The sequence below is a fragment of the Equus przewalskii genome, chromosome 7 (assembly GCF_037783145.1).
Source record: "Equus przewalskii isolate Varuska chromosome 7, EquPr2, whole genome shotgun sequence".
Classification (NCBI taxonomy): domain Eukaryota; kingdom Metazoa; phylum Chordata; class Mammalia; order Perissodactyla; family Equidae; genus Equus; species Equus przewalskii.
In genome coordinates, this window is record NC_091837.1 from 30,475,012 (window position 1) to 30,492,076 (window position 17,065).

Below are 17,065 nucleotides of genomic sequence, written 5' to 3' on the forward strand. Positions count from 1 at the left end.
GCTGGCTCCTTTTCTAGACAGCCAGTTCCAGTGTGTCACAGTGTATTTTAGCTGAAGTCTCTCTCAGAGGTTCCCAAGTACAAGTTTTGGCCCTCAATTTAAACATTCACCTTCTGAGCTTCCCATCCCTTTATCTGAATGTTGTTGTGAACCTAGAACATTTTAAGTGGATGTAAGGCATGGCGGTATTTGTCTCCACATAGTTTCAGTGTATAGTTTTCTGTACAGAAATCAGTCAGTCTGAACTTAATGTGAGCCCTGAGACCCTCATTCCTGCTTTGTGCTTATGACTAAATGACTTGATCGGTGTTTGCAGGACAGACGGTTGTGGCCCAGCCGGTGCATGTCCAGCAGCTGCTGAAGCTCAAGCAGCAAGCTGTGCAGCAGCAGAAAGCCATCCAGCCACAGGCCGCCCCGGGCCCAGCAGCCGTTCAGCAGAAGGTACTGGGTTTCTGTGCAGGATTCTCACATCATCCAATCTTTATGCTGAATTTGGCCCTCCTGCAAGGCATGGATGCACAGAGGACAAGAGGGTCCTGAATGGGCCCTGCCTCGTTGCCTGGCACCCACGTACAGGGGACCCTGTGGTCATGCACTTGGGCTGCACAGAGGATGACCTCAGGGTTGGAGCCGCTTCGAGGCCCAGGAGGGGAGGGAGAAGTTACTTGATGGGGAACCCGGTGCATCAAGGGCCTGTGGGGAACTGAGAAGGATGTAGGCTGTGGAATTGCAAGGCTGGGAGGCGACCGGAAGGATTCAGGGAAGCAGGTGTAGCTCACGGTGTGCGACCTCACTTGGCTCCTGGTGTACAGAACAGACAGCGCCAGGCCAGGGCCACCACCAAGCTTGTAATCAGGTGAGGAACCAGGCAGGGACTGTGTCCTTACATATGTGTACTCAGAGAGTGGAGGAAGGGGAGAGCAAGGAGAGGGGACTTGATGTGAAGGAGTACCGGCAGCATCTTACTGACTCAGGGAGAAGTTTGAGAGGCGGCTCTGAGCCGATTCAGCTCCCAAAGCCGAGTCCTGCTCCATGGCCGGTACTGGGGCTGCGTTGACGAGCCCGAGCAGAATTGAGGCCCTCCATCTTCCAGGGCTTCCACTTTACCCACTTACTGGCAGCGTAGAGCCTGGTGTACAGATGATGGCATTTGGGACTTGAATTGTGCATTGCATCTGTGCTGTTTTATGACCTGGAGCTGGGATACATGGTCTGATGGTGGGGCAGCCATGGCTGCGGAGTGAGCTGGCACACGTTGCTCTCTCCCTGTGTGCTGAGAGCTCTCTGGGCATCTGGTGCTGATTCTCAGGACAGAGCTCATTTTCCTTTGAGGAAACCGAACCTCAAGGAAATGAAGTGAGTTACCTGGAGTCACAGAGCTGACTGTTGGGCTCCAGGGTCCTATGCTTGTCAGGCATCGGATGGGCATCTTTTCCTGAGTGTTGCTGCCTGTCTTGCAGGAAGGAGCCCTGCTAGGGGTCTGGTGGGGAGATAGTGCTGATCCTGACACTGTCGTGGTTTGTGGGGACAGCAGAACAGAAAACTGCAAGGAGAGCTCTCCTCAACCCAGTTGGCCTTGGGTGAGGTGATGGGTGCCAAGAGGGCAGGACGCTGGGAAGGGACAGCATTGATGAGGGAGATGGTCAGGCTTAGTTTATGCCTGAAAGAGAGAAATAGAAGCACTTTAGCTAAAGTGCTGGTCTGCACGTTAGTATAATTTGAAAGAAAACTTCTGAGATGCTTAAAAATATTTATATGTAGCCATGGCTTTGTATACCAAATGTATAGACCACATATATGCACAGCTTCTGAAGAGTAATATTTAAATTCTCCTGACAGAGAAAACTAGAAATTAGATTAAATAGGCAAAGATTATGCTTGCAGGTTTGTTATCCCCTGTGGTAAATATTTTGGGGTATGTTCTAAATTCTTAAAATTATATTTGAGAAATTGTGTCATATGTTTTCTCTGTTGTGGTCAAGTTCACTTGCTCACATGTGAGCAGACACTGTACCAGCTGCTCCAGAGGATGTAAAGGTGACTCCCAGACCGGCCTGTGAGGGGACTTCCCGGGAGAGGAGGCAGGCAACACGTGGGCCAGGCACGCCGGAAGGGGCAGCTGCAGAAACGGAGTGGAGGGCAAACTGTGCCAGGGGCACGAAGTGATCACGTTGCGGGTGTCTGGGGCACTTGGGGCCCACACAGGAGGCCCTGATGGCTCTGAGAAGGGGCTGCAGAGCCGCGCCTGGCCCTAACCCTGGGCGGTCTCTCTTTCCTCAGATCACCGCACAGCAGATTGCTGCTCAGGGCCAACCACAGAAGGTCACCTATGCCACCCAGCCAGCCCTTAAAACCCAGTTTCTTACCACGCCCATCTCCCAGGCTCAGAAGCTGGCCGGAACTCAGCAGGTACAGACCCAGATCCAGGTGAGCATGAGTGAACACCAGCTTTGGATTGCAAAACACAGGCACACAGGAGAGTGAGCATCGAACCTGCAAGGTTCAGAGAGTACAAATGGGGGGATACCCACAGAGCCAGAGCCCTGTTAAGAGAATGTCGTGGCCCTCTGCTGCTCCTCAGACATGGCTGGTCCCTCACATTCCTTGCTGGTGCTGCCACCTTGAGATCGCTGAGGTGTGGCTTGGGGGCTGTGCTGAAGTCACACTGCAGTGATGTCCTTTGCGTTTGTGAGACTCCTCCAGGAGCCATTCTTCTGCTTCACAAATTGACAAACTCTGTCACTCTGCGGCTGCTGGCTGTGGGCTGCTGCTGGCTTCTTCCTTCCTGTGGCTGCCCAGTGCCGCCCAGAGCAGCAGGGCACACCTGGTTGAGGCGTGTAAGCGCCGAGTGTGGCAGCATGGGATGGGCGTGCGGGGCTGTGGTGTGCACGCATCCGTTGAGCCTCCACTGGGGTGCCAGCAGCACTCGCACTCCCCTCGGCCTCAGCCTCGGCAGCTAATGGGGATCTGTTGACCAGCAGGTCTCCTCTTCTGTGGAGTGCCTGTTGGGACATCTCCCAGTGTTGGTTTACATTCTGGAGATTAGCCTTCAGTTCTGTGTGCCAACTGTCTTCTTCCTTTATGGTGTCTTCGGACAAACAGAAGTTCTTAATTTTAACGTATTGGAATTTAGCAGTCTTTAAGTTTCTGAACAGTGCTTTTTGTGTCTTGCTTAAGAAATCGTTCCCAGAGGTCATGATGTTATTTTCCTGTATTGTCTCCTAAAAACTTGATAATTTTTCATTCACATTTAGGCCTTTAACTTTCCTGGAATTGATTTTTCCAGATGATATAAAAATAGGAGTTCACTTTAATTTTTTATGTGAATACCTTGTTGTTTCCAGCACTGCTTATTAAGGAGTTTGTTCTTTTCCTCTCATCCACAGTGTGACCTCCATGTGTCATGCCTAGTTCCGCGTGGGGCTTTTCTTCCGTGCGTGGTCTCTGTGCCCACACTGCTCTGTCTTCATCTCTCTGGCACATAATGAGACTTGGCATCTGGAAGCCAGATCCTTTGACCACATCCTAACGAGAACATCCTGCTGTTCGTGGCTCTGTGCACCTCTATATTAATTTTGAGTCAGCTTTCTCAGTTTACACACCATAGTCAAAATTGTCAGGGTTTTCATTAGAGTTGCATTGACTGTAGATCTGAGTGAGGGAGAGTTGACATCTCCGCAGTCTTGACTTCAGATTCATCAGCATGATGTGTCTTTGTTGTTTAACTCTTCTTTAATGCCTTTTAATTAAGTTTTCTGATTTTTTCCATGAAAATTTTATCACTGTGTTAGATTTATTCCTAAATAACTAGTACTTTTTGATGCTTCTGTAATCTTACGTTTCTAAGCCTCCATTTTCTGTCTGTTTCATGCAGTTTGAACCTGGCAGCCTTGACCAGTTCTTGCTCCTTAGACAGTCCATCCGCAGGTTCTTCTGCATTTCCTTTGTCTCGATGGCATCACTGTGAGCCATGGTGGCCAGGTCTTCCTCCTCCCTTGTCTCCCACTCCTTCTTGCGTTGTGCTGGTGAGGCCCGCGGGGCAGCGTGACCAAGGTGCACAGATGAAAGCTCGACCGCATTGCTGTTCTGCAGGGTTTGATTTTTAAATCACCGTTTCTTGGAGTAAGAAAGTGCCCTTCTTTAGTTTGCTAGGAGTTTGTGTTCCTTTTTGTTGTGTCTGGGCTCCCTGCCTGGTGATCTTCCCCCAGTCTCGAGGCTTTGAGTCTGTCTCAGTGCCGATGACTCCACATTCATACCTGCAGCCCATCGCCATCCCCATGCCAGATTCTCAGTCCTAGCTGCATTTGAAGAGTTCCCGTGAGAGGTGTCACCACATGGGTACTTCAGACCTCACCTGTGCACACCTGAACTGCGTCCCTGGAGGGGTATGATCTCACAGGTCCCTCAGATTTCACCTGTGTGTACCTGAGCTCCTCCCCCTCCAGTTCAGGAACGACAGTTCTGTCGTTCCTGACCTTCGGCCTTACCTGGGCCAAACCGACAGTCATTTCTCACTTCTCTGTCTCACATTCTGATCCAGTCCGTCAGAGATTCTGCAGTGAAATTTGTTGAAACTTGCTTTGTGGTCGTGTTGGCTACAGTCGTTGGGTCATTTTATTATTACTAAATCAAGTTTATTATTTGTGTGGTTTCGGTCTTCTCTTTCCTCACCGATTTGCTTGTTCTATCAATTACTGGGAGAGAGATATTAAAATCTCCTGTTCTGGCTGTGGGTTTATCTGTTTCTCCATCTTTGCTTTTTTGTTTTTTTTCCCCAAGCCCCAGTACGTAGTTGTGTATCCTAGTTGTAAGTCCTTCTGGTTCTTCTATGTGGGATGCTGCCACAGCATGGCTTAATGAGCAGTGCGTAGGTCTGTTCCCAGGATCTGAACCTGTGAACCCTGGGCTGCCAAAGCAGAGAGTGCGAACTTAACCACTACACCACTGGGCCAGCCCCATATTTTTGCTTTTCATATCGTATGTTCTATTATTACCTACATAAAAATTTGAAGTTTTAATTTTATTATTTTGAAGTGGCTCTCATTATCTTTGGTACCCTTTTTGGTCTTGAAGCCTGTTTTGCCTCATACTGAGAACCTCTCCGTCTTGTGTTGGAATCCCTGGTGTATCTCTCCCCTTTACCTTCAGCATTCTCTGTTTCATGCGTACCGCACAGAAGTAGTCAGGCTGATGCTGCCATTCCTGTTGTCATCTGGTCTCTCGGTTTCGGTCTTTTACCTGAACTGTGTTCCCTTACTTTATGGTGAGGACTGATGTGGCTGGGGTTTGGTTTCATTTCATTTGGGTTTCTCCTGCTTGTTCCATTTTCTCTCTCCATCTTTTCTTGCCTGTTCTTATACTGTTTATGTATTTATTTTTTGTCATCTGTTCTTTCTTCTATACTAGTTTGAAAATCATATGTTCTCTTTCTGTTCTTTAACTGGTTACCCTAACATTTCCACAGACACATTTACCTTTTCAAAGCATAGTGCAGAGCACTGTCTCTGCTCTGTTCCTGAGCATTGTCTGTTCACTGTAGCTCTGCCGGCCTCTCAGTGTCACTGCTGCCGTCATCACGCATTCTCACTCTGTCTTTTTTTTGACTTTTCATGTGAAGTCACTGTGCTTCTGCCTGCAGCACATCCTTTGGCATTTCATGCAACGTTGGAAAATGCCTATATTTCACTCTTGTTCCTGAAAGAGAGTTTTGCTTAGTGTGGGATTCTAAATTGGCGTTTGTTTTCTCAGTACATTAAGAGTATTCCCTGGTTCCTGGGTCTTTTGTTGCTGATGTAAAGTCAGATGTCCGTCTGGCATGTTGCTGCTCTGACGGTCTTCTGTCTTCTTTCTCTCCATTTTCATTTGAGATCTTTTCTTTGTCTTTGGTGTTTTGCAATCACTGTGATGCTCCAGCTTGGGATTTGTTGATCTTTTGGAATTGGCATCCATCTTTCTCATCAGTTTAGGAACTGATCAGCTGTTACTCTTTGGATGTCGCCTCTGCCCCCTGTCCCTGCCCTCGAGGTATCCGCAGTCTTTTATGTTTTCTGTCTCGTCTCTGGCTGCAGTCTGAGTGCAGCCCTCCCGTCTGTCTTCGCTTGCTCATTTCCCTTGGTCATGTCTAGTCTGCTCTTAAGCTTGTCCATGGCCTTTTTATTTTGGCTGTTACATATTTTTTATTCTTACAAGTTCTCTTTGGTTTTCTCTAAAATCTGCTTGGTCATTGTTTGTAGTCTCTAGTTCCTACACACGTTTTCAGGCTGCACAGAGTGAGCACACTCTTGTGTGTGTCTGATAATTCTTCCATTGGAAGTCATGGTGCATCTGATTTTACTCGTTTCTGCTAATCTTGCTTCAGGAGCTGTGTTTCTTTGTCTTCATAGTACTTGTTGTCTTGTGAGCCTGTTTTCCTTGAAGTTTTGTTTGTGGGAATGCTTTGAGGTCTGGGTTGAAGGTGGATTCTTGCTTCTGCTGGACTTTCATGGGTACCTTCAGGACCATATCAGCTTGTGACTTGAGGGTGTGGTATCTCTCAGGTAACGTCAATTTGGTCTCTGAACCTGTGTCTCCTCCTCCCCCAGCACCAAGGCCTAAGGTGGATGACCTCCTCATAACTGCTTTGGGTGACAGGATCGCAGCTGCAGGGGACGGCATGCAGCCCTCCTGTTAGCTCCTTGCTGAGAGCAGATTTGGACTTGGTCTCTTGTCTGCCACACCCTGGGAGACGTACAAATCCAGTGCGAGGCCTCCCCAGCCAGCACGTGCTCTTGGGGTAAAAGCTGCCTGGCACCTCTGCTCATTGCTTGGGCTTCCCGCCCCTGCTTAGGTTTGGGAGCTAGGAGTTCCTGACTTCCCACAAGGTCATTGATGCATTTATGATGTTGTCTTAGTTTTATCCACGGTGTCTCAGTGTTTTCAGTGGTGTGCCAATCTGTCCTGGCCCACTGTGCTCCAGACGTGGTGGCTGACTGAATCTTTATTTCCCATCAGTGCTGCAGAGGGCTCCATCAAGAGGCTCTTTTTATCTTAGTGAATGCTGTTTACAATTTTTTATCTTAAGTTAGAATGAACTAGTAAATGTTTTCCAATTAATTTTAGTTTTCACAATGAAGACTAACATTTACTTGGAGCTTTGTTATGTACGTCATATAATTTCACATTTTCTCCAGAATTATCTTGGGCAAGACTTACTTTCATCCCTGTTCTACAAGTTAGAGGCCTGAGTGGGGGGCGTCACAGCCCCCAGCAGCTGCCCGCTCGGGATCCCGTCTGCTTCTGTGAGCCAGTGCCCCGACAGCCTTGAGTAGACACAAGTGGTCTGAATCATCTTATTATGTTGAGATAGCAAGATATGTATGTGATGAAATATTTAGAAAGTGACCACAGGGTAGAAAGTTTTGTTTTTAACGAGGATGATTAAGAAAAATGGCAAAATAACCACTTTAAAATTTTGTACCTCTCTAGACTAGGGCTGAATCTTGGTGTTGGTCCGAATCACTTCACAGTGGGGGTGGCTTCCTGGAACACCACACAGACTTGTAGAAGGGCTCTCTTGAGAGCTTGTGAAATGCTAAAATAAGTCATTCCAACCTCAATTTCATTCTCTCATATAACCTTGGAGCAGTTTTTACTAAAAGAAAAAATTGTCTGAAATATGAGACCAAAAATTACACATGATTGCCGTTTAAGAAGGTGGTCATTATTCAGCATGAAGGTGAAATAACTGATTCTCTCAGGGTTCACACCTTGAGAGTCACACAGCACACTTTGAGAATTGCTCTTTTGTGTCATCTGGCCACTTTTTTTTGTATTAAGAACTGAGGAGGAGGGGCCTGTGCCGCGGCCGAGTGGTTAAAGTTCTGCTCACTCCACTTTGGCGGCCCGGGTTTGCGGGTTTGGATCCTGGGCGTGGGCCTACTCCACTCACCAGCCATGCTGTGGTGATTGTCTCACATACAAAATAGAGAAAGCTTGGCACAGATTTAGCTCAGGGCTAATCCTCAAGCAAAAAAAAAAGAGGAGGATTGGCAGGGGGTGTTACCCCAGGGCAAATCTTGCTCACCAAAAACAAAAAGAACTGAGAAGGAAAGAAAGGGAGACAAATCTCTTTTTGTGCACATATTCTTTTGAATTCTACATTTGGCTTTTTTTCTTTTGTCGAAGGTTGCAAAGCTCCCTCAAGTTGTCCAGCAGCAAACGCCTGTGGCCAGCATCCAGCAGGTGGCCTCTGCCTCGCAGCAGGTAGGATTTGGGGACATGCAGCCGTCCGGGAAGTTCCCAAGTGGACTTTTCAGTAAACTTCACATTTCCTAGGTTAGGAGAGTTCTTGGTTTCATCCTGAGGAAGTAGAATTCTAGTTATTAGAGAATTAATTTTGATTTTCAAAATATAGAAAAAAATTAGCTCTGGGGAAAAACCTTTGCTGTCCTTAGACTAGCAGGAAAACACCTGAACAAACTATGTTCACACTCAGTGTGAAATACACTGAAGGAGTCCATTTCTAGGATCATTCCTTCAGCATAAGCTTAGATGTGTTCTACAAGCTGAAGCCGCCACACCATAGTTTTAAGGAAACTAAGAAAGAAAATAGAATCTGCTCACAGTGACCTTGGGACCTAGAAGTATAAGTCCTCCTGGAGACAGCTCTGACTTAACGTTCTTAATCGAGGAGCGGTCAGGCTCTTAACCGTTTTATTTACTGCTATAAAATGTGGCCATATGAAAGAGTGCTTTAAAAGCATTTTATTTTGTTCAAAACCACACCGGCATGTCAATTCAAGAAACAAAATAGTATTAAAAGCTGAACGCTACCACCACCACCCGTTGTCCCTTGTCGTTAACCCTGGCCTTTTTCCCAGAGGCATCCAGTTTTAGCCTAAAAGCAACAGTAGTTTAGTTTTCTACTTTTGTTTTGTTAGAAACCAGAGGTCATCTTTTGATATTTCAGGTAGCTTTCACATTTCACAAACGCATTCCTGCTAATTAAGTTCCTCAAATCCCCCTCCCCACCCCAAAGATGCTTTAGTTTGTCATGTGACTTGATCGGCATTTCCTAGGCAATGTGTATTTTCTAACTGTTTTGGTTCAGGCTTCCCCACAGACTGTGACCCTCACCCAGGCGACAGCGGCTGGGCAGCAGGTCCAGATGATCCCGGCAGTGACCGCGACAGCACAGGTGGTCCAGCAGAAACTCATGCAGCAGCAAGTTGTGACAACAGCAGCGGCGCAGCTTCAGACCCCTGGTGTTCCTAACCCAGGACAGGTGTCAGCCAGCTCTGATAGCCCAAACCAGCAGCCCAAATTACAAATGAGAGTCCCTGCCGTCAGGTTAAAGACGCCCACCAAACCTCCGTGCCCCTAGTCAGGAAAGCAGGGCGGCCTCAGGGTGGGCCACCTATGCACTCCACCATCCAGCCAAAGTCAGGTAGATTTTATTTATTGTTAAACCTTGGACAGTGGCACGTGAAGTGTAGCACCTGGAAAGCTCTAATTGAAACAAAGTCATGTAATTTTATTAGAATGTGTCCTATCCTGCTGGAACAGCGATCCTCATTAAACATCCCCTTTTCTGTATTATGTGACTAATTGAAAAAGTAACAGTGGCCATTTTTCGTAAATCCTTTTACCTTTTAGTTTCTCCTCTAGAGCAATAGTGCTGGGTTTTGAAAGCCATTTAGAATTTCTTGGCTAGTATACCGTGTTTTGCACATCACAGTAGCCATTTGGAATGTGCAGTGAGTCATAAAACAAACTTTATGAGGCTACAACATGGTCTTTGACAGCATCTGCCTCTGTTTGGTTCTTTATACTTAACTGGAAATGCATCAAGGTCCTTAGAGAGGAGAGAGACTGGCTAAGGTAGATCATCTCAGGTCAGAGAAAGCCAATGTAGTTTCTTCCTTCCCTCCTAAAATGTGACTTGTTTGAACTTCTAAAGGAAATATTTAGTACTGACACCCATCAAAGCACATTCATGACATGCTCCTGGCTTGTGATGAAAGGACACAATCTGTGGTTGAATTTTCATTCCAAAGAGCAGCCAGTGTGGAATCCTTGGGACTGCTCCGCATCCCAGCACATCCACCATATTTTCCCAGCTTTTGGATAAAGCTCGTGTTAGGACTTAGTGCACTGAAGCAGCTCCAGTGGACTTTGTGAGGCTCCTGTCTCGGGCTGGTTTGGGGCCCAGAGCACTGCTCAAGTCTTGTTATGTTGCAGATGTCACTGCTGAGTGCATGGTGAGGCGGCAAATTGAGCGCTTAGAGCAGACGCTTGTCATCGCCCCCTTGCTTTCATGCCCAGCCCACGCGTGATCTGCAGAGGTGAGAAACCTCCTCATACAGGGTGGTTTATTTACAAACCTACAAGTGCTACCCACAGAAGTGGGCGTAGTAAACTCTTCATTGTAGATTTGTAACATCGGATTTCTGAGCCAGGGTCTCAGACGTGAGCAGATGCGCTTGCTCGTGGTTCTTCGTGCAGTGGAGGAGGGGCCCAGTTGAGGGGCAAAAGAGGAGGCCGATGTCTGCTACTGTTGTTATTTTTCACTATAGCAAGGTAATAGAAGCAATTGCAGGGCCTTGATTGGCTGATGATGTCTGCTCACCTGTAAGTTTTCACCCCGGCAAAAGGTGCAAGTCCCGTGACACCCTCTCTGCTCCGACTCTGGGCCTCTTTTACATTACTTGGTTGAGGAAATCAGATTGAGTTAGGTCTGTGTGTACTAAGGATCAGTTATGGTGTACTGAGATATTTTTCCTTTTCCTTTTTAATTTTATTTAACCTCTTCCCTCCTCATCGTATCACTTCAAATGACATGAAGTATTTTGTCTTGTAATTTGTTTCCCATTAATTTATGTGGACAATAATATGACAGTACTTAGTGAAGCCAACTGGGCAGCTGATTTTTGAGCTCTTGGTGAGAAATTTTTAAAAAAGTAAAAATCAAGTGTTGGAAAAAATGGAAGGGATTTAACATTTCACTTAATTGAATGTATCAAGACAGTACTATAATCTGTTTTCCTGTAACTGAACCTGTTCGTTCTGGTTTGGCACGTGCTGTCGTGAGAGAGCGCGGCACGTAGGAAGGCTCTCTGTGCACCTTTGAGTCTGGTTACCGAGGAAAAGTCCTGCTCTTTTCTGTCCTCACATGTGCAGAACTAACGTAGATAGGAATCCTCTTTTTTGAGCCTATTTTAATTTGTGCACCTTGTTCTATTTCTTCCTGTTCTTCATGGCAGTCTCCTTTTAGATGATGATAAAATGTTGAGTGCACGTATTTTAGACTACCCTAGACACAGCTGCCGGAATAGAAGTTTTTATTAATCTAGACACTAGAAGAGAATTTAGATACATCTCTCAAAAGGTTCCTAAGAGAACAGAACTGGGGTTCTGAATATTTGCATTGTGGAACTCCTGCTCTATCTTACTTTGTGAGTGACAGTCTCTTGTCTCTGAAGTGTGTTTTCTTCAGCGAGTCCCTAATGCACAATGTGGTACAGAAAAGAGTTTTACTTGTATCACTTGATTTAGTAACATCTAGATGTCCCCACTGACCTGCAGTCTTCAATAGAGTGATTTAAGTAAGAATCTTCCTTCAGGGATAGTGTTTTCCTGGCCTTCTGTTTTAAAGGTTAATCTTTCCATATTTAAGAATTAAAATAAGTATAGGAAGTCATCTAGGCCTCAGATCGTTATAGTTGGCAGAATCCTGCATGACCTTGTGAACCAGGGGTCTTACCAAGACAGTATGTAGTGATTGACAGAAATCTTCAGAACAGAAATTATGAAGACAGCAGCCAGAACACTGTCAAACTCCAACTGGCCACCGTAGAAAGCAGTTGTTCTTTAAATCAGAGACATCTGTTCTAAGTAAGTAAGGCCAGACTGTTGTAAAGCATCCCGTGGGAAGCAGGAGGTTGGATCCGAGCACTTGTGCAGATTTGGTGCCTAATCAGGCAGAGGCTTTCCTTTTTGCAATCTTTATGATTTTTTTTAACTGTTGTAACCAGATAGCTGTTGTGTTTTAAAATATAAAGGAAGAAGACTGAAATTGTAAATACTTTGTAAACATAATCATTTGTATTTGAATAGTAGCATTTTAAAGGGCACTGATACCCATCAAACAAAAAGTATAATAAAATGACTTTTTTATATACCTTTTTGTTTGTGTTTCATAGAAAAGTGGTATTCAAGTTAAAATAAGATGCTAGTTTTGTGTATTTCATTTGTGTGAGGAAAAAACAAAACAAAAGGGAAACAAGCAGTGTTAAGAGGGAGAGGTTTTCTTCTCCTCGCTACTCCCTCATGCTGTAGAAGGAACTAGAAGGGATGGAGTGTGCGTGGAGGTTGTCAGTGAAAATCGCCATTCATGTCTGCAGAGAGTCCACCTGGCCACTGAGTTCCAAAGCTGCACGTGGAGGGAAGACCGCCCTGCTGTCCTGCAGCCCGTGACCACCTGTGCACAGCGCAGTCTCCCGGAGGGCCTGGGCCTCATGCTCTCAGATGCTCCACCTGGCACTCCTCTAAGCAGGCGGCCGGCAGCCGGTTCTTTTCTCTATCTTTTCACTTTTAGACGTTTTTTTCCTTTTGTAAAAGAAAAAAAAGTTTATGATTACAAAAAATACCTAGTTTTTCTAAAAAATGCACACTTTATACAAAGTTAAGAAGTCCATGGTCAGTTTTGGTATCTTTTCTTCCACTGCAGAAATGGGGGCACAGGGGCCACATGGGCCTGCAGCCTTGGGCTCCCATTTCACACCCTCCTCACCCAGAGCCAGGTGCTCAGGCCTTGTGTGTGTCACCTGCACATGGAGACTTGGTTGGGTGGAAATTGTGGGGAACCTCACTTAGGACGCTTTGCCAAGCGCCTGCTGGGTGCCAAGAGGACAGGGTGCTTGGGACCCCAGTGCTCCGTGGCCCTGTGGGCCTGGACTCAGGTGCCCGCCTAGCTGTGTGATGGGGACCAGTGACTTCACCCCTCAGTGCCGCAGATTCCTCATGTGTAACCCCCTTTCCCAAGGCAGTTGTGACATTTGGAAAGCACATAGGCTCTGGCGCCTGCACTCACTCACTGATTGTTTTATTGTGATTATTCTCAGTGGAGAAGACTTCTCAGAGCTCTCATTTCGTCACAGTGACTCTCTGGTCATGTCCCTGCCAGCTGTACATGTGGCAGCAGGCCTCAGGGGGGCTTAACTGACCACAAGGCTCTATTTCTCTCTTCACTCTAGTGGGGACTGAGGTCAGTCAGGTGAAGTGATTCTGCTGTCTGGCCGTGGTGGGTGGTACCTCTGAACCCAGGCGTCCATATGCCACCGCCTCCAATGCCTAGGGCATCTAAATTCAGATTAACATAAAACACGCCCACTAGGCTCACCTACAGGCCACCCAACTACGCCAGTTTTAGAGATCTGACTTAGATCTTGCTCTTGACTCTAACTTCTGTCAGGTGTTCAGATCCGGTGTCAGCGCCCTCTCCACTCTCCAGACTGGAGGCTGTGATTAGGGGCCCTTGGGAGAGAAGAGGAGAACCCCTCTGCCATAGGTTCTGAGCAGCAACTCTTCCCTGCTCTGCCCTCGGCCCGCAGCATCCACACCCCAAAGTAACCTAATCTTCCACAGGTCCCCTTTTACTGGATGAATTGTGATACATACATTCTGTGGAATAGAGTACAGCTATTAACAAAAGAGAGCTATACATTCTGGACTGGAAAGGTCTAAGGCGTAGTAAGTAAGAAGATGCAGGATTGTTCGTGTAATACGCTACTAGAATGTAGGTGCTGGTGTGCCTACGTGCGCACAGAATGTCCTGCAAACGTGTTGTGTTTAACAGCAGCTGCCTCTGAGGAGGGAGATTGGGGATGGGGGGCGTTCAGGGTAAAGGGTGCTTATTCTGTAGCGTTTGGCATATCCTTTTAATTGTTTAGACAATTTGCTAGGTGTATGAATTATTTATTTTTTAAATAAGGCCCTAAAAACAGCCTATTGATCATGTGCTCCCCCTACTCAGGAGTGAGTCCAGGGAGCAGGTTCTAGCTTTCTTTTCTGATCCCGTGTAGCTCCCTTGGTTCTCACTAGCACCCAGCACAGCATTCTGCTCCATGGACGGCCTGCATTGCCTCCCCAACTTCCAATGCTCTGGGTGTTCTGTTCTCGGTTGCCAAGTATTTCTGCTTTTCTTCTCCTTTGGGGACCAGCCCACGTAGCAGAGTGCCCGCTCCTTCATTCATTCATACTCTCTGTAACATTGTGGTTTTCCAGTAGTACCTTGTACTAGACAGTAGCATTTGTCTTATATCCCCAGCTGCACTGTGGTTCTATTTTATTGCTATTTATTTTTGTTTGTTTTGAGGAACACTGGCCCTGAGCTAACATCTGTGCCCATCTTCCTCTACTTTATATGTGGGATGCCTGCCACAGCATGGTGTGCCAAGCGGTGCCATGTCTGCAGCTGGGATCCGAACCGGCAAACCCTGGACCACCGAAGCAGAACATGCGCACTTAACCGCCGTGCCACCAGGCCGACCCCTATTTTATCGCTGTTTAACGAGCATTTATTGAAGCATATTCTATGCCAAGTTTATCACTAGTGGCAGAAATTAAAAAATTAATGGCTCCTTCCCTCAAGAAATTCAAAGCTCATGAGAGAGAGAGATGGATAGATTATTGGTTTATTCAACTCATGTTATTGAGTGCGTACTATGCGTCAGTTTATTGTCTAGGCCCTGGAGCTATAGCTGTGAGCAAAATGGAGAAGGTTCCATTCCAGCAGCCAGCCCGCTGATAAAATACTTGAGAAGGGGGTAAGTGCAGGGTAGAAACGGGGAAGGTCATGACAAGCCGTCTGGATTTCATCCTAAGTAGACGGGAAAGGTTGAGGCGGAGAAGACAAGTTGATTTGCAATTTTGAAAGCTCACCCAGTCTGCAGTGGAGACCTGATGAAAGGCAGCAGGAGTGAAACCAGGGGCACACTAACCCATTTCCGTGGTCACAGGCAAGAGAAAGAACCGTCCTTGATCTTCACATCCCGCTTCCGGCCTGCTGGGCATTTTCCGACTCCCGTCCCCAGTGTGAGATAGACACTCCACCAGCACCTCATTCTCAGCTGCTCTGCCCTGTCTTCTAACGGGGCATCTATTCCCTAATAGGTTACCCTCCCCGGGAGACTTCAGGTTCCGGGATCGCAGCTACTAGACGTGCTTGGTGAGTGCAACAGGCAGTTAAGTGTCTAGTGGGTGGGCGGGCGGAGGGCAAGACAGACTGCAGGTTGGATGCAAGCACGCACGAAGGAAGGAAGGCGTGAACGCGGGTGACGGCCGGAGAAGGGAGCCAGAGGAGTGCGCAGGCGCCGACCGAGGGCCCTGCGCCGACCCCGCCCCGCCCCCCCCCCCCCCCCCGGTCCTCCGCCGTCACCTCCTCGCCGAGTCCCAGTGCCCGAGCCGCGCCTGCGCAGTGCCCTCGCCAGCGACTGCGCCTGCGCACTGAGGGTTGGCCGGCCGGCCGGTTCTGCCTGGTCCTGTGGGCCGGGCCGCCCCCTCGACCGCGCGGGGTTCATCAGGCCCGGGTGCCACCCCGCACGCGCGGGAGCCGCGGTGAGTGACGGCCCCGTGTCCGCGCCGGGGCGGGGGCCGGCCCTCCCGTCGGCCCCCGCGGCCGCCCCGCACTGTGGAGTAGCCCTCTGTGACCCCTGCTCTGGGGAGCCCCGCCCACGGCGGAGTCGCCCCCCCTCCTCCGTGACCCCTGCTCCGGGGACCCCCGCCCACGGCGGAGTCGCCCCCCCCCTCCTCCGTGACCCCTGCTCCGGGGACCCCCGCCCACGGCGGAGTCGCCCCCCCTCCTCCGTGACCCCTGCTCCGGGAACCCCCTCCCACGGCGGAGTCGCCCCCCCTCCTCCGTGACCCCTGCTCCGGGGACCCCCGCCCACGGCGGAGTCGCCCCCCCCTCCTCCGTGACCCCTGCTCCGGGGACCCCCGCCCACGGCGGAGTCGCCCCCCCTCCTCCGTGACCCCTGCTCCGGGGACCCCCGCCCACGGCGGAGTCGCCCCCCCTCCTCCGTGACCCCTGCTCCGGGGACCCCCGCCCACGGCGGAGTCGCCCCCCCCCCCCGTGACCTCTGCTCCGGGGCCCCCCGCCCCGCCCCGCCCCGGGAGGCCGCTGTCCTTGGTGCTGACGCACGGCCGGTGCGCAGGTGCCCGCGTGGCCGCGGTGGGCCTGCTTCGCCCCCGGAAGGGCGGCCGCCCGGGGCCCGGGCTGCAGGCGAGAACCTGCAAGTGCCGGCTGCCGGCTGCTTGGAGTCTCCAGACGCTGCGGAGAACTTTGATTTGCCAAGTAATGTTTTTGTACTTTGCAATGAGGCATGTTTGTGAGTTAGTTTTAAATACCACAGAATACATCCTCATAAGAAGAATTCAAACAATGTAGAAAACTTGAGAATTCCTTTCTGCCCCGTCCTCCTTAGTCTTCTTTGCCCCCTCGCGCCTGCCCCCTTCTCTGCGCTCAGCAGTGTCTCCAGCGTCTGTTCAAGTCGGAGACAGACAGGCAGTGATTGATGGCTGCGCAGCAGTCCGCAGTGAGGACGTACGTACTTACTCCGTCGTCCCCCAGGGATGGGTTCTTTGCGTCTTTTAAGAAGTTATTATTTTACCAAGTTCAGAGTGGTGCAAAATTTTGCCTACCTGGCTTTACTTACTAAGCAAAAGCAATTTTTAAAAAGAAACATTTTTTTTCCTGAATGTAAAAAAAACCCGTATACCAATTATAGAACATTTAGAAAGTGCAAAAAAGTATAAAAAGGGAAAAAAATCGTTATAATCTGCCCAACACAGCAACAACCATCTATCCACATATTTTGAGTCTTTTTATTAAATCTTTAAAAATTACATAATTTTGGGGGCCAGACCCACAGCTGAGTGGTTAAAGTTCTGCACCCTCTGCTTCACCAGGCGGAGTACTCAGGTTTGGATCCTGGGCAGGACCTACTTCACTCACCAGCCTTGCCGTGGAGGCATCCCACATACAAAGCAGAGGAAGATTGGCATCTTCCTTGAGTGCAAACTATATCAT

At 48.6% G+C, this 17,065-nt stretch overlaps 2 protein-coding genes across 49 annotated transcripts in view; both read left to right on the forward strand.

The window, feature by feature from the left end:
- EP400 (E1A binding protein p400) overlaps nt 1-12,157 on the forward strand; it is a 120,537-nt gene extending 108,380 nt beyond the window's left edge. For 46 of the 48 annotated variants that reach the window (XM_070629353.1, XM_070629374.1, XM_070629375.1 and 43 more), the window contains 4 exons: nt 317-441; nt 2,281-2,427; nt 8,164-8,241; nt 9,089-12,157. In XM_070629353.1, coding sequence (XP_070485454.1) covers nt 317-441; nt 2,281-2,427; nt 8,164-8,241; nt 9,089-9,361 — 623 coding nt within the window. In that variant the 3' untranslated portion in view covers nt 9,362-12,157. The remainder of the gene's footprint in view (nt 1-316; nt 442-2,280; nt 2,428-8,163; nt 8,242-9,088) is intronic. The other 2 variants (XM_070629339.1, XM_070629340.1) reach the window with 1 other exon arrangement.
- Nucleotides 12,061-17,065, forward strand: part of LOC103553433 (putative EP400-like protein) — a 35,048-nt gene continuing 30,043 nt past the window's right edge. The window contains exons 1-2 of the mRNA XM_070629381.1: nt 12,061-12,590; nt 15,442-15,594. Of these exons, the coding sequence (XP_070485482.1) occupies nt 12,495-12,590; nt 15,442-15,594 (249 nt within the window). The 5' untranslated portion in view covers nt 12,061-12,494. The remainder of the gene's footprint in view (nt 12,591-15,441; nt 15,595-17,065) is intronic.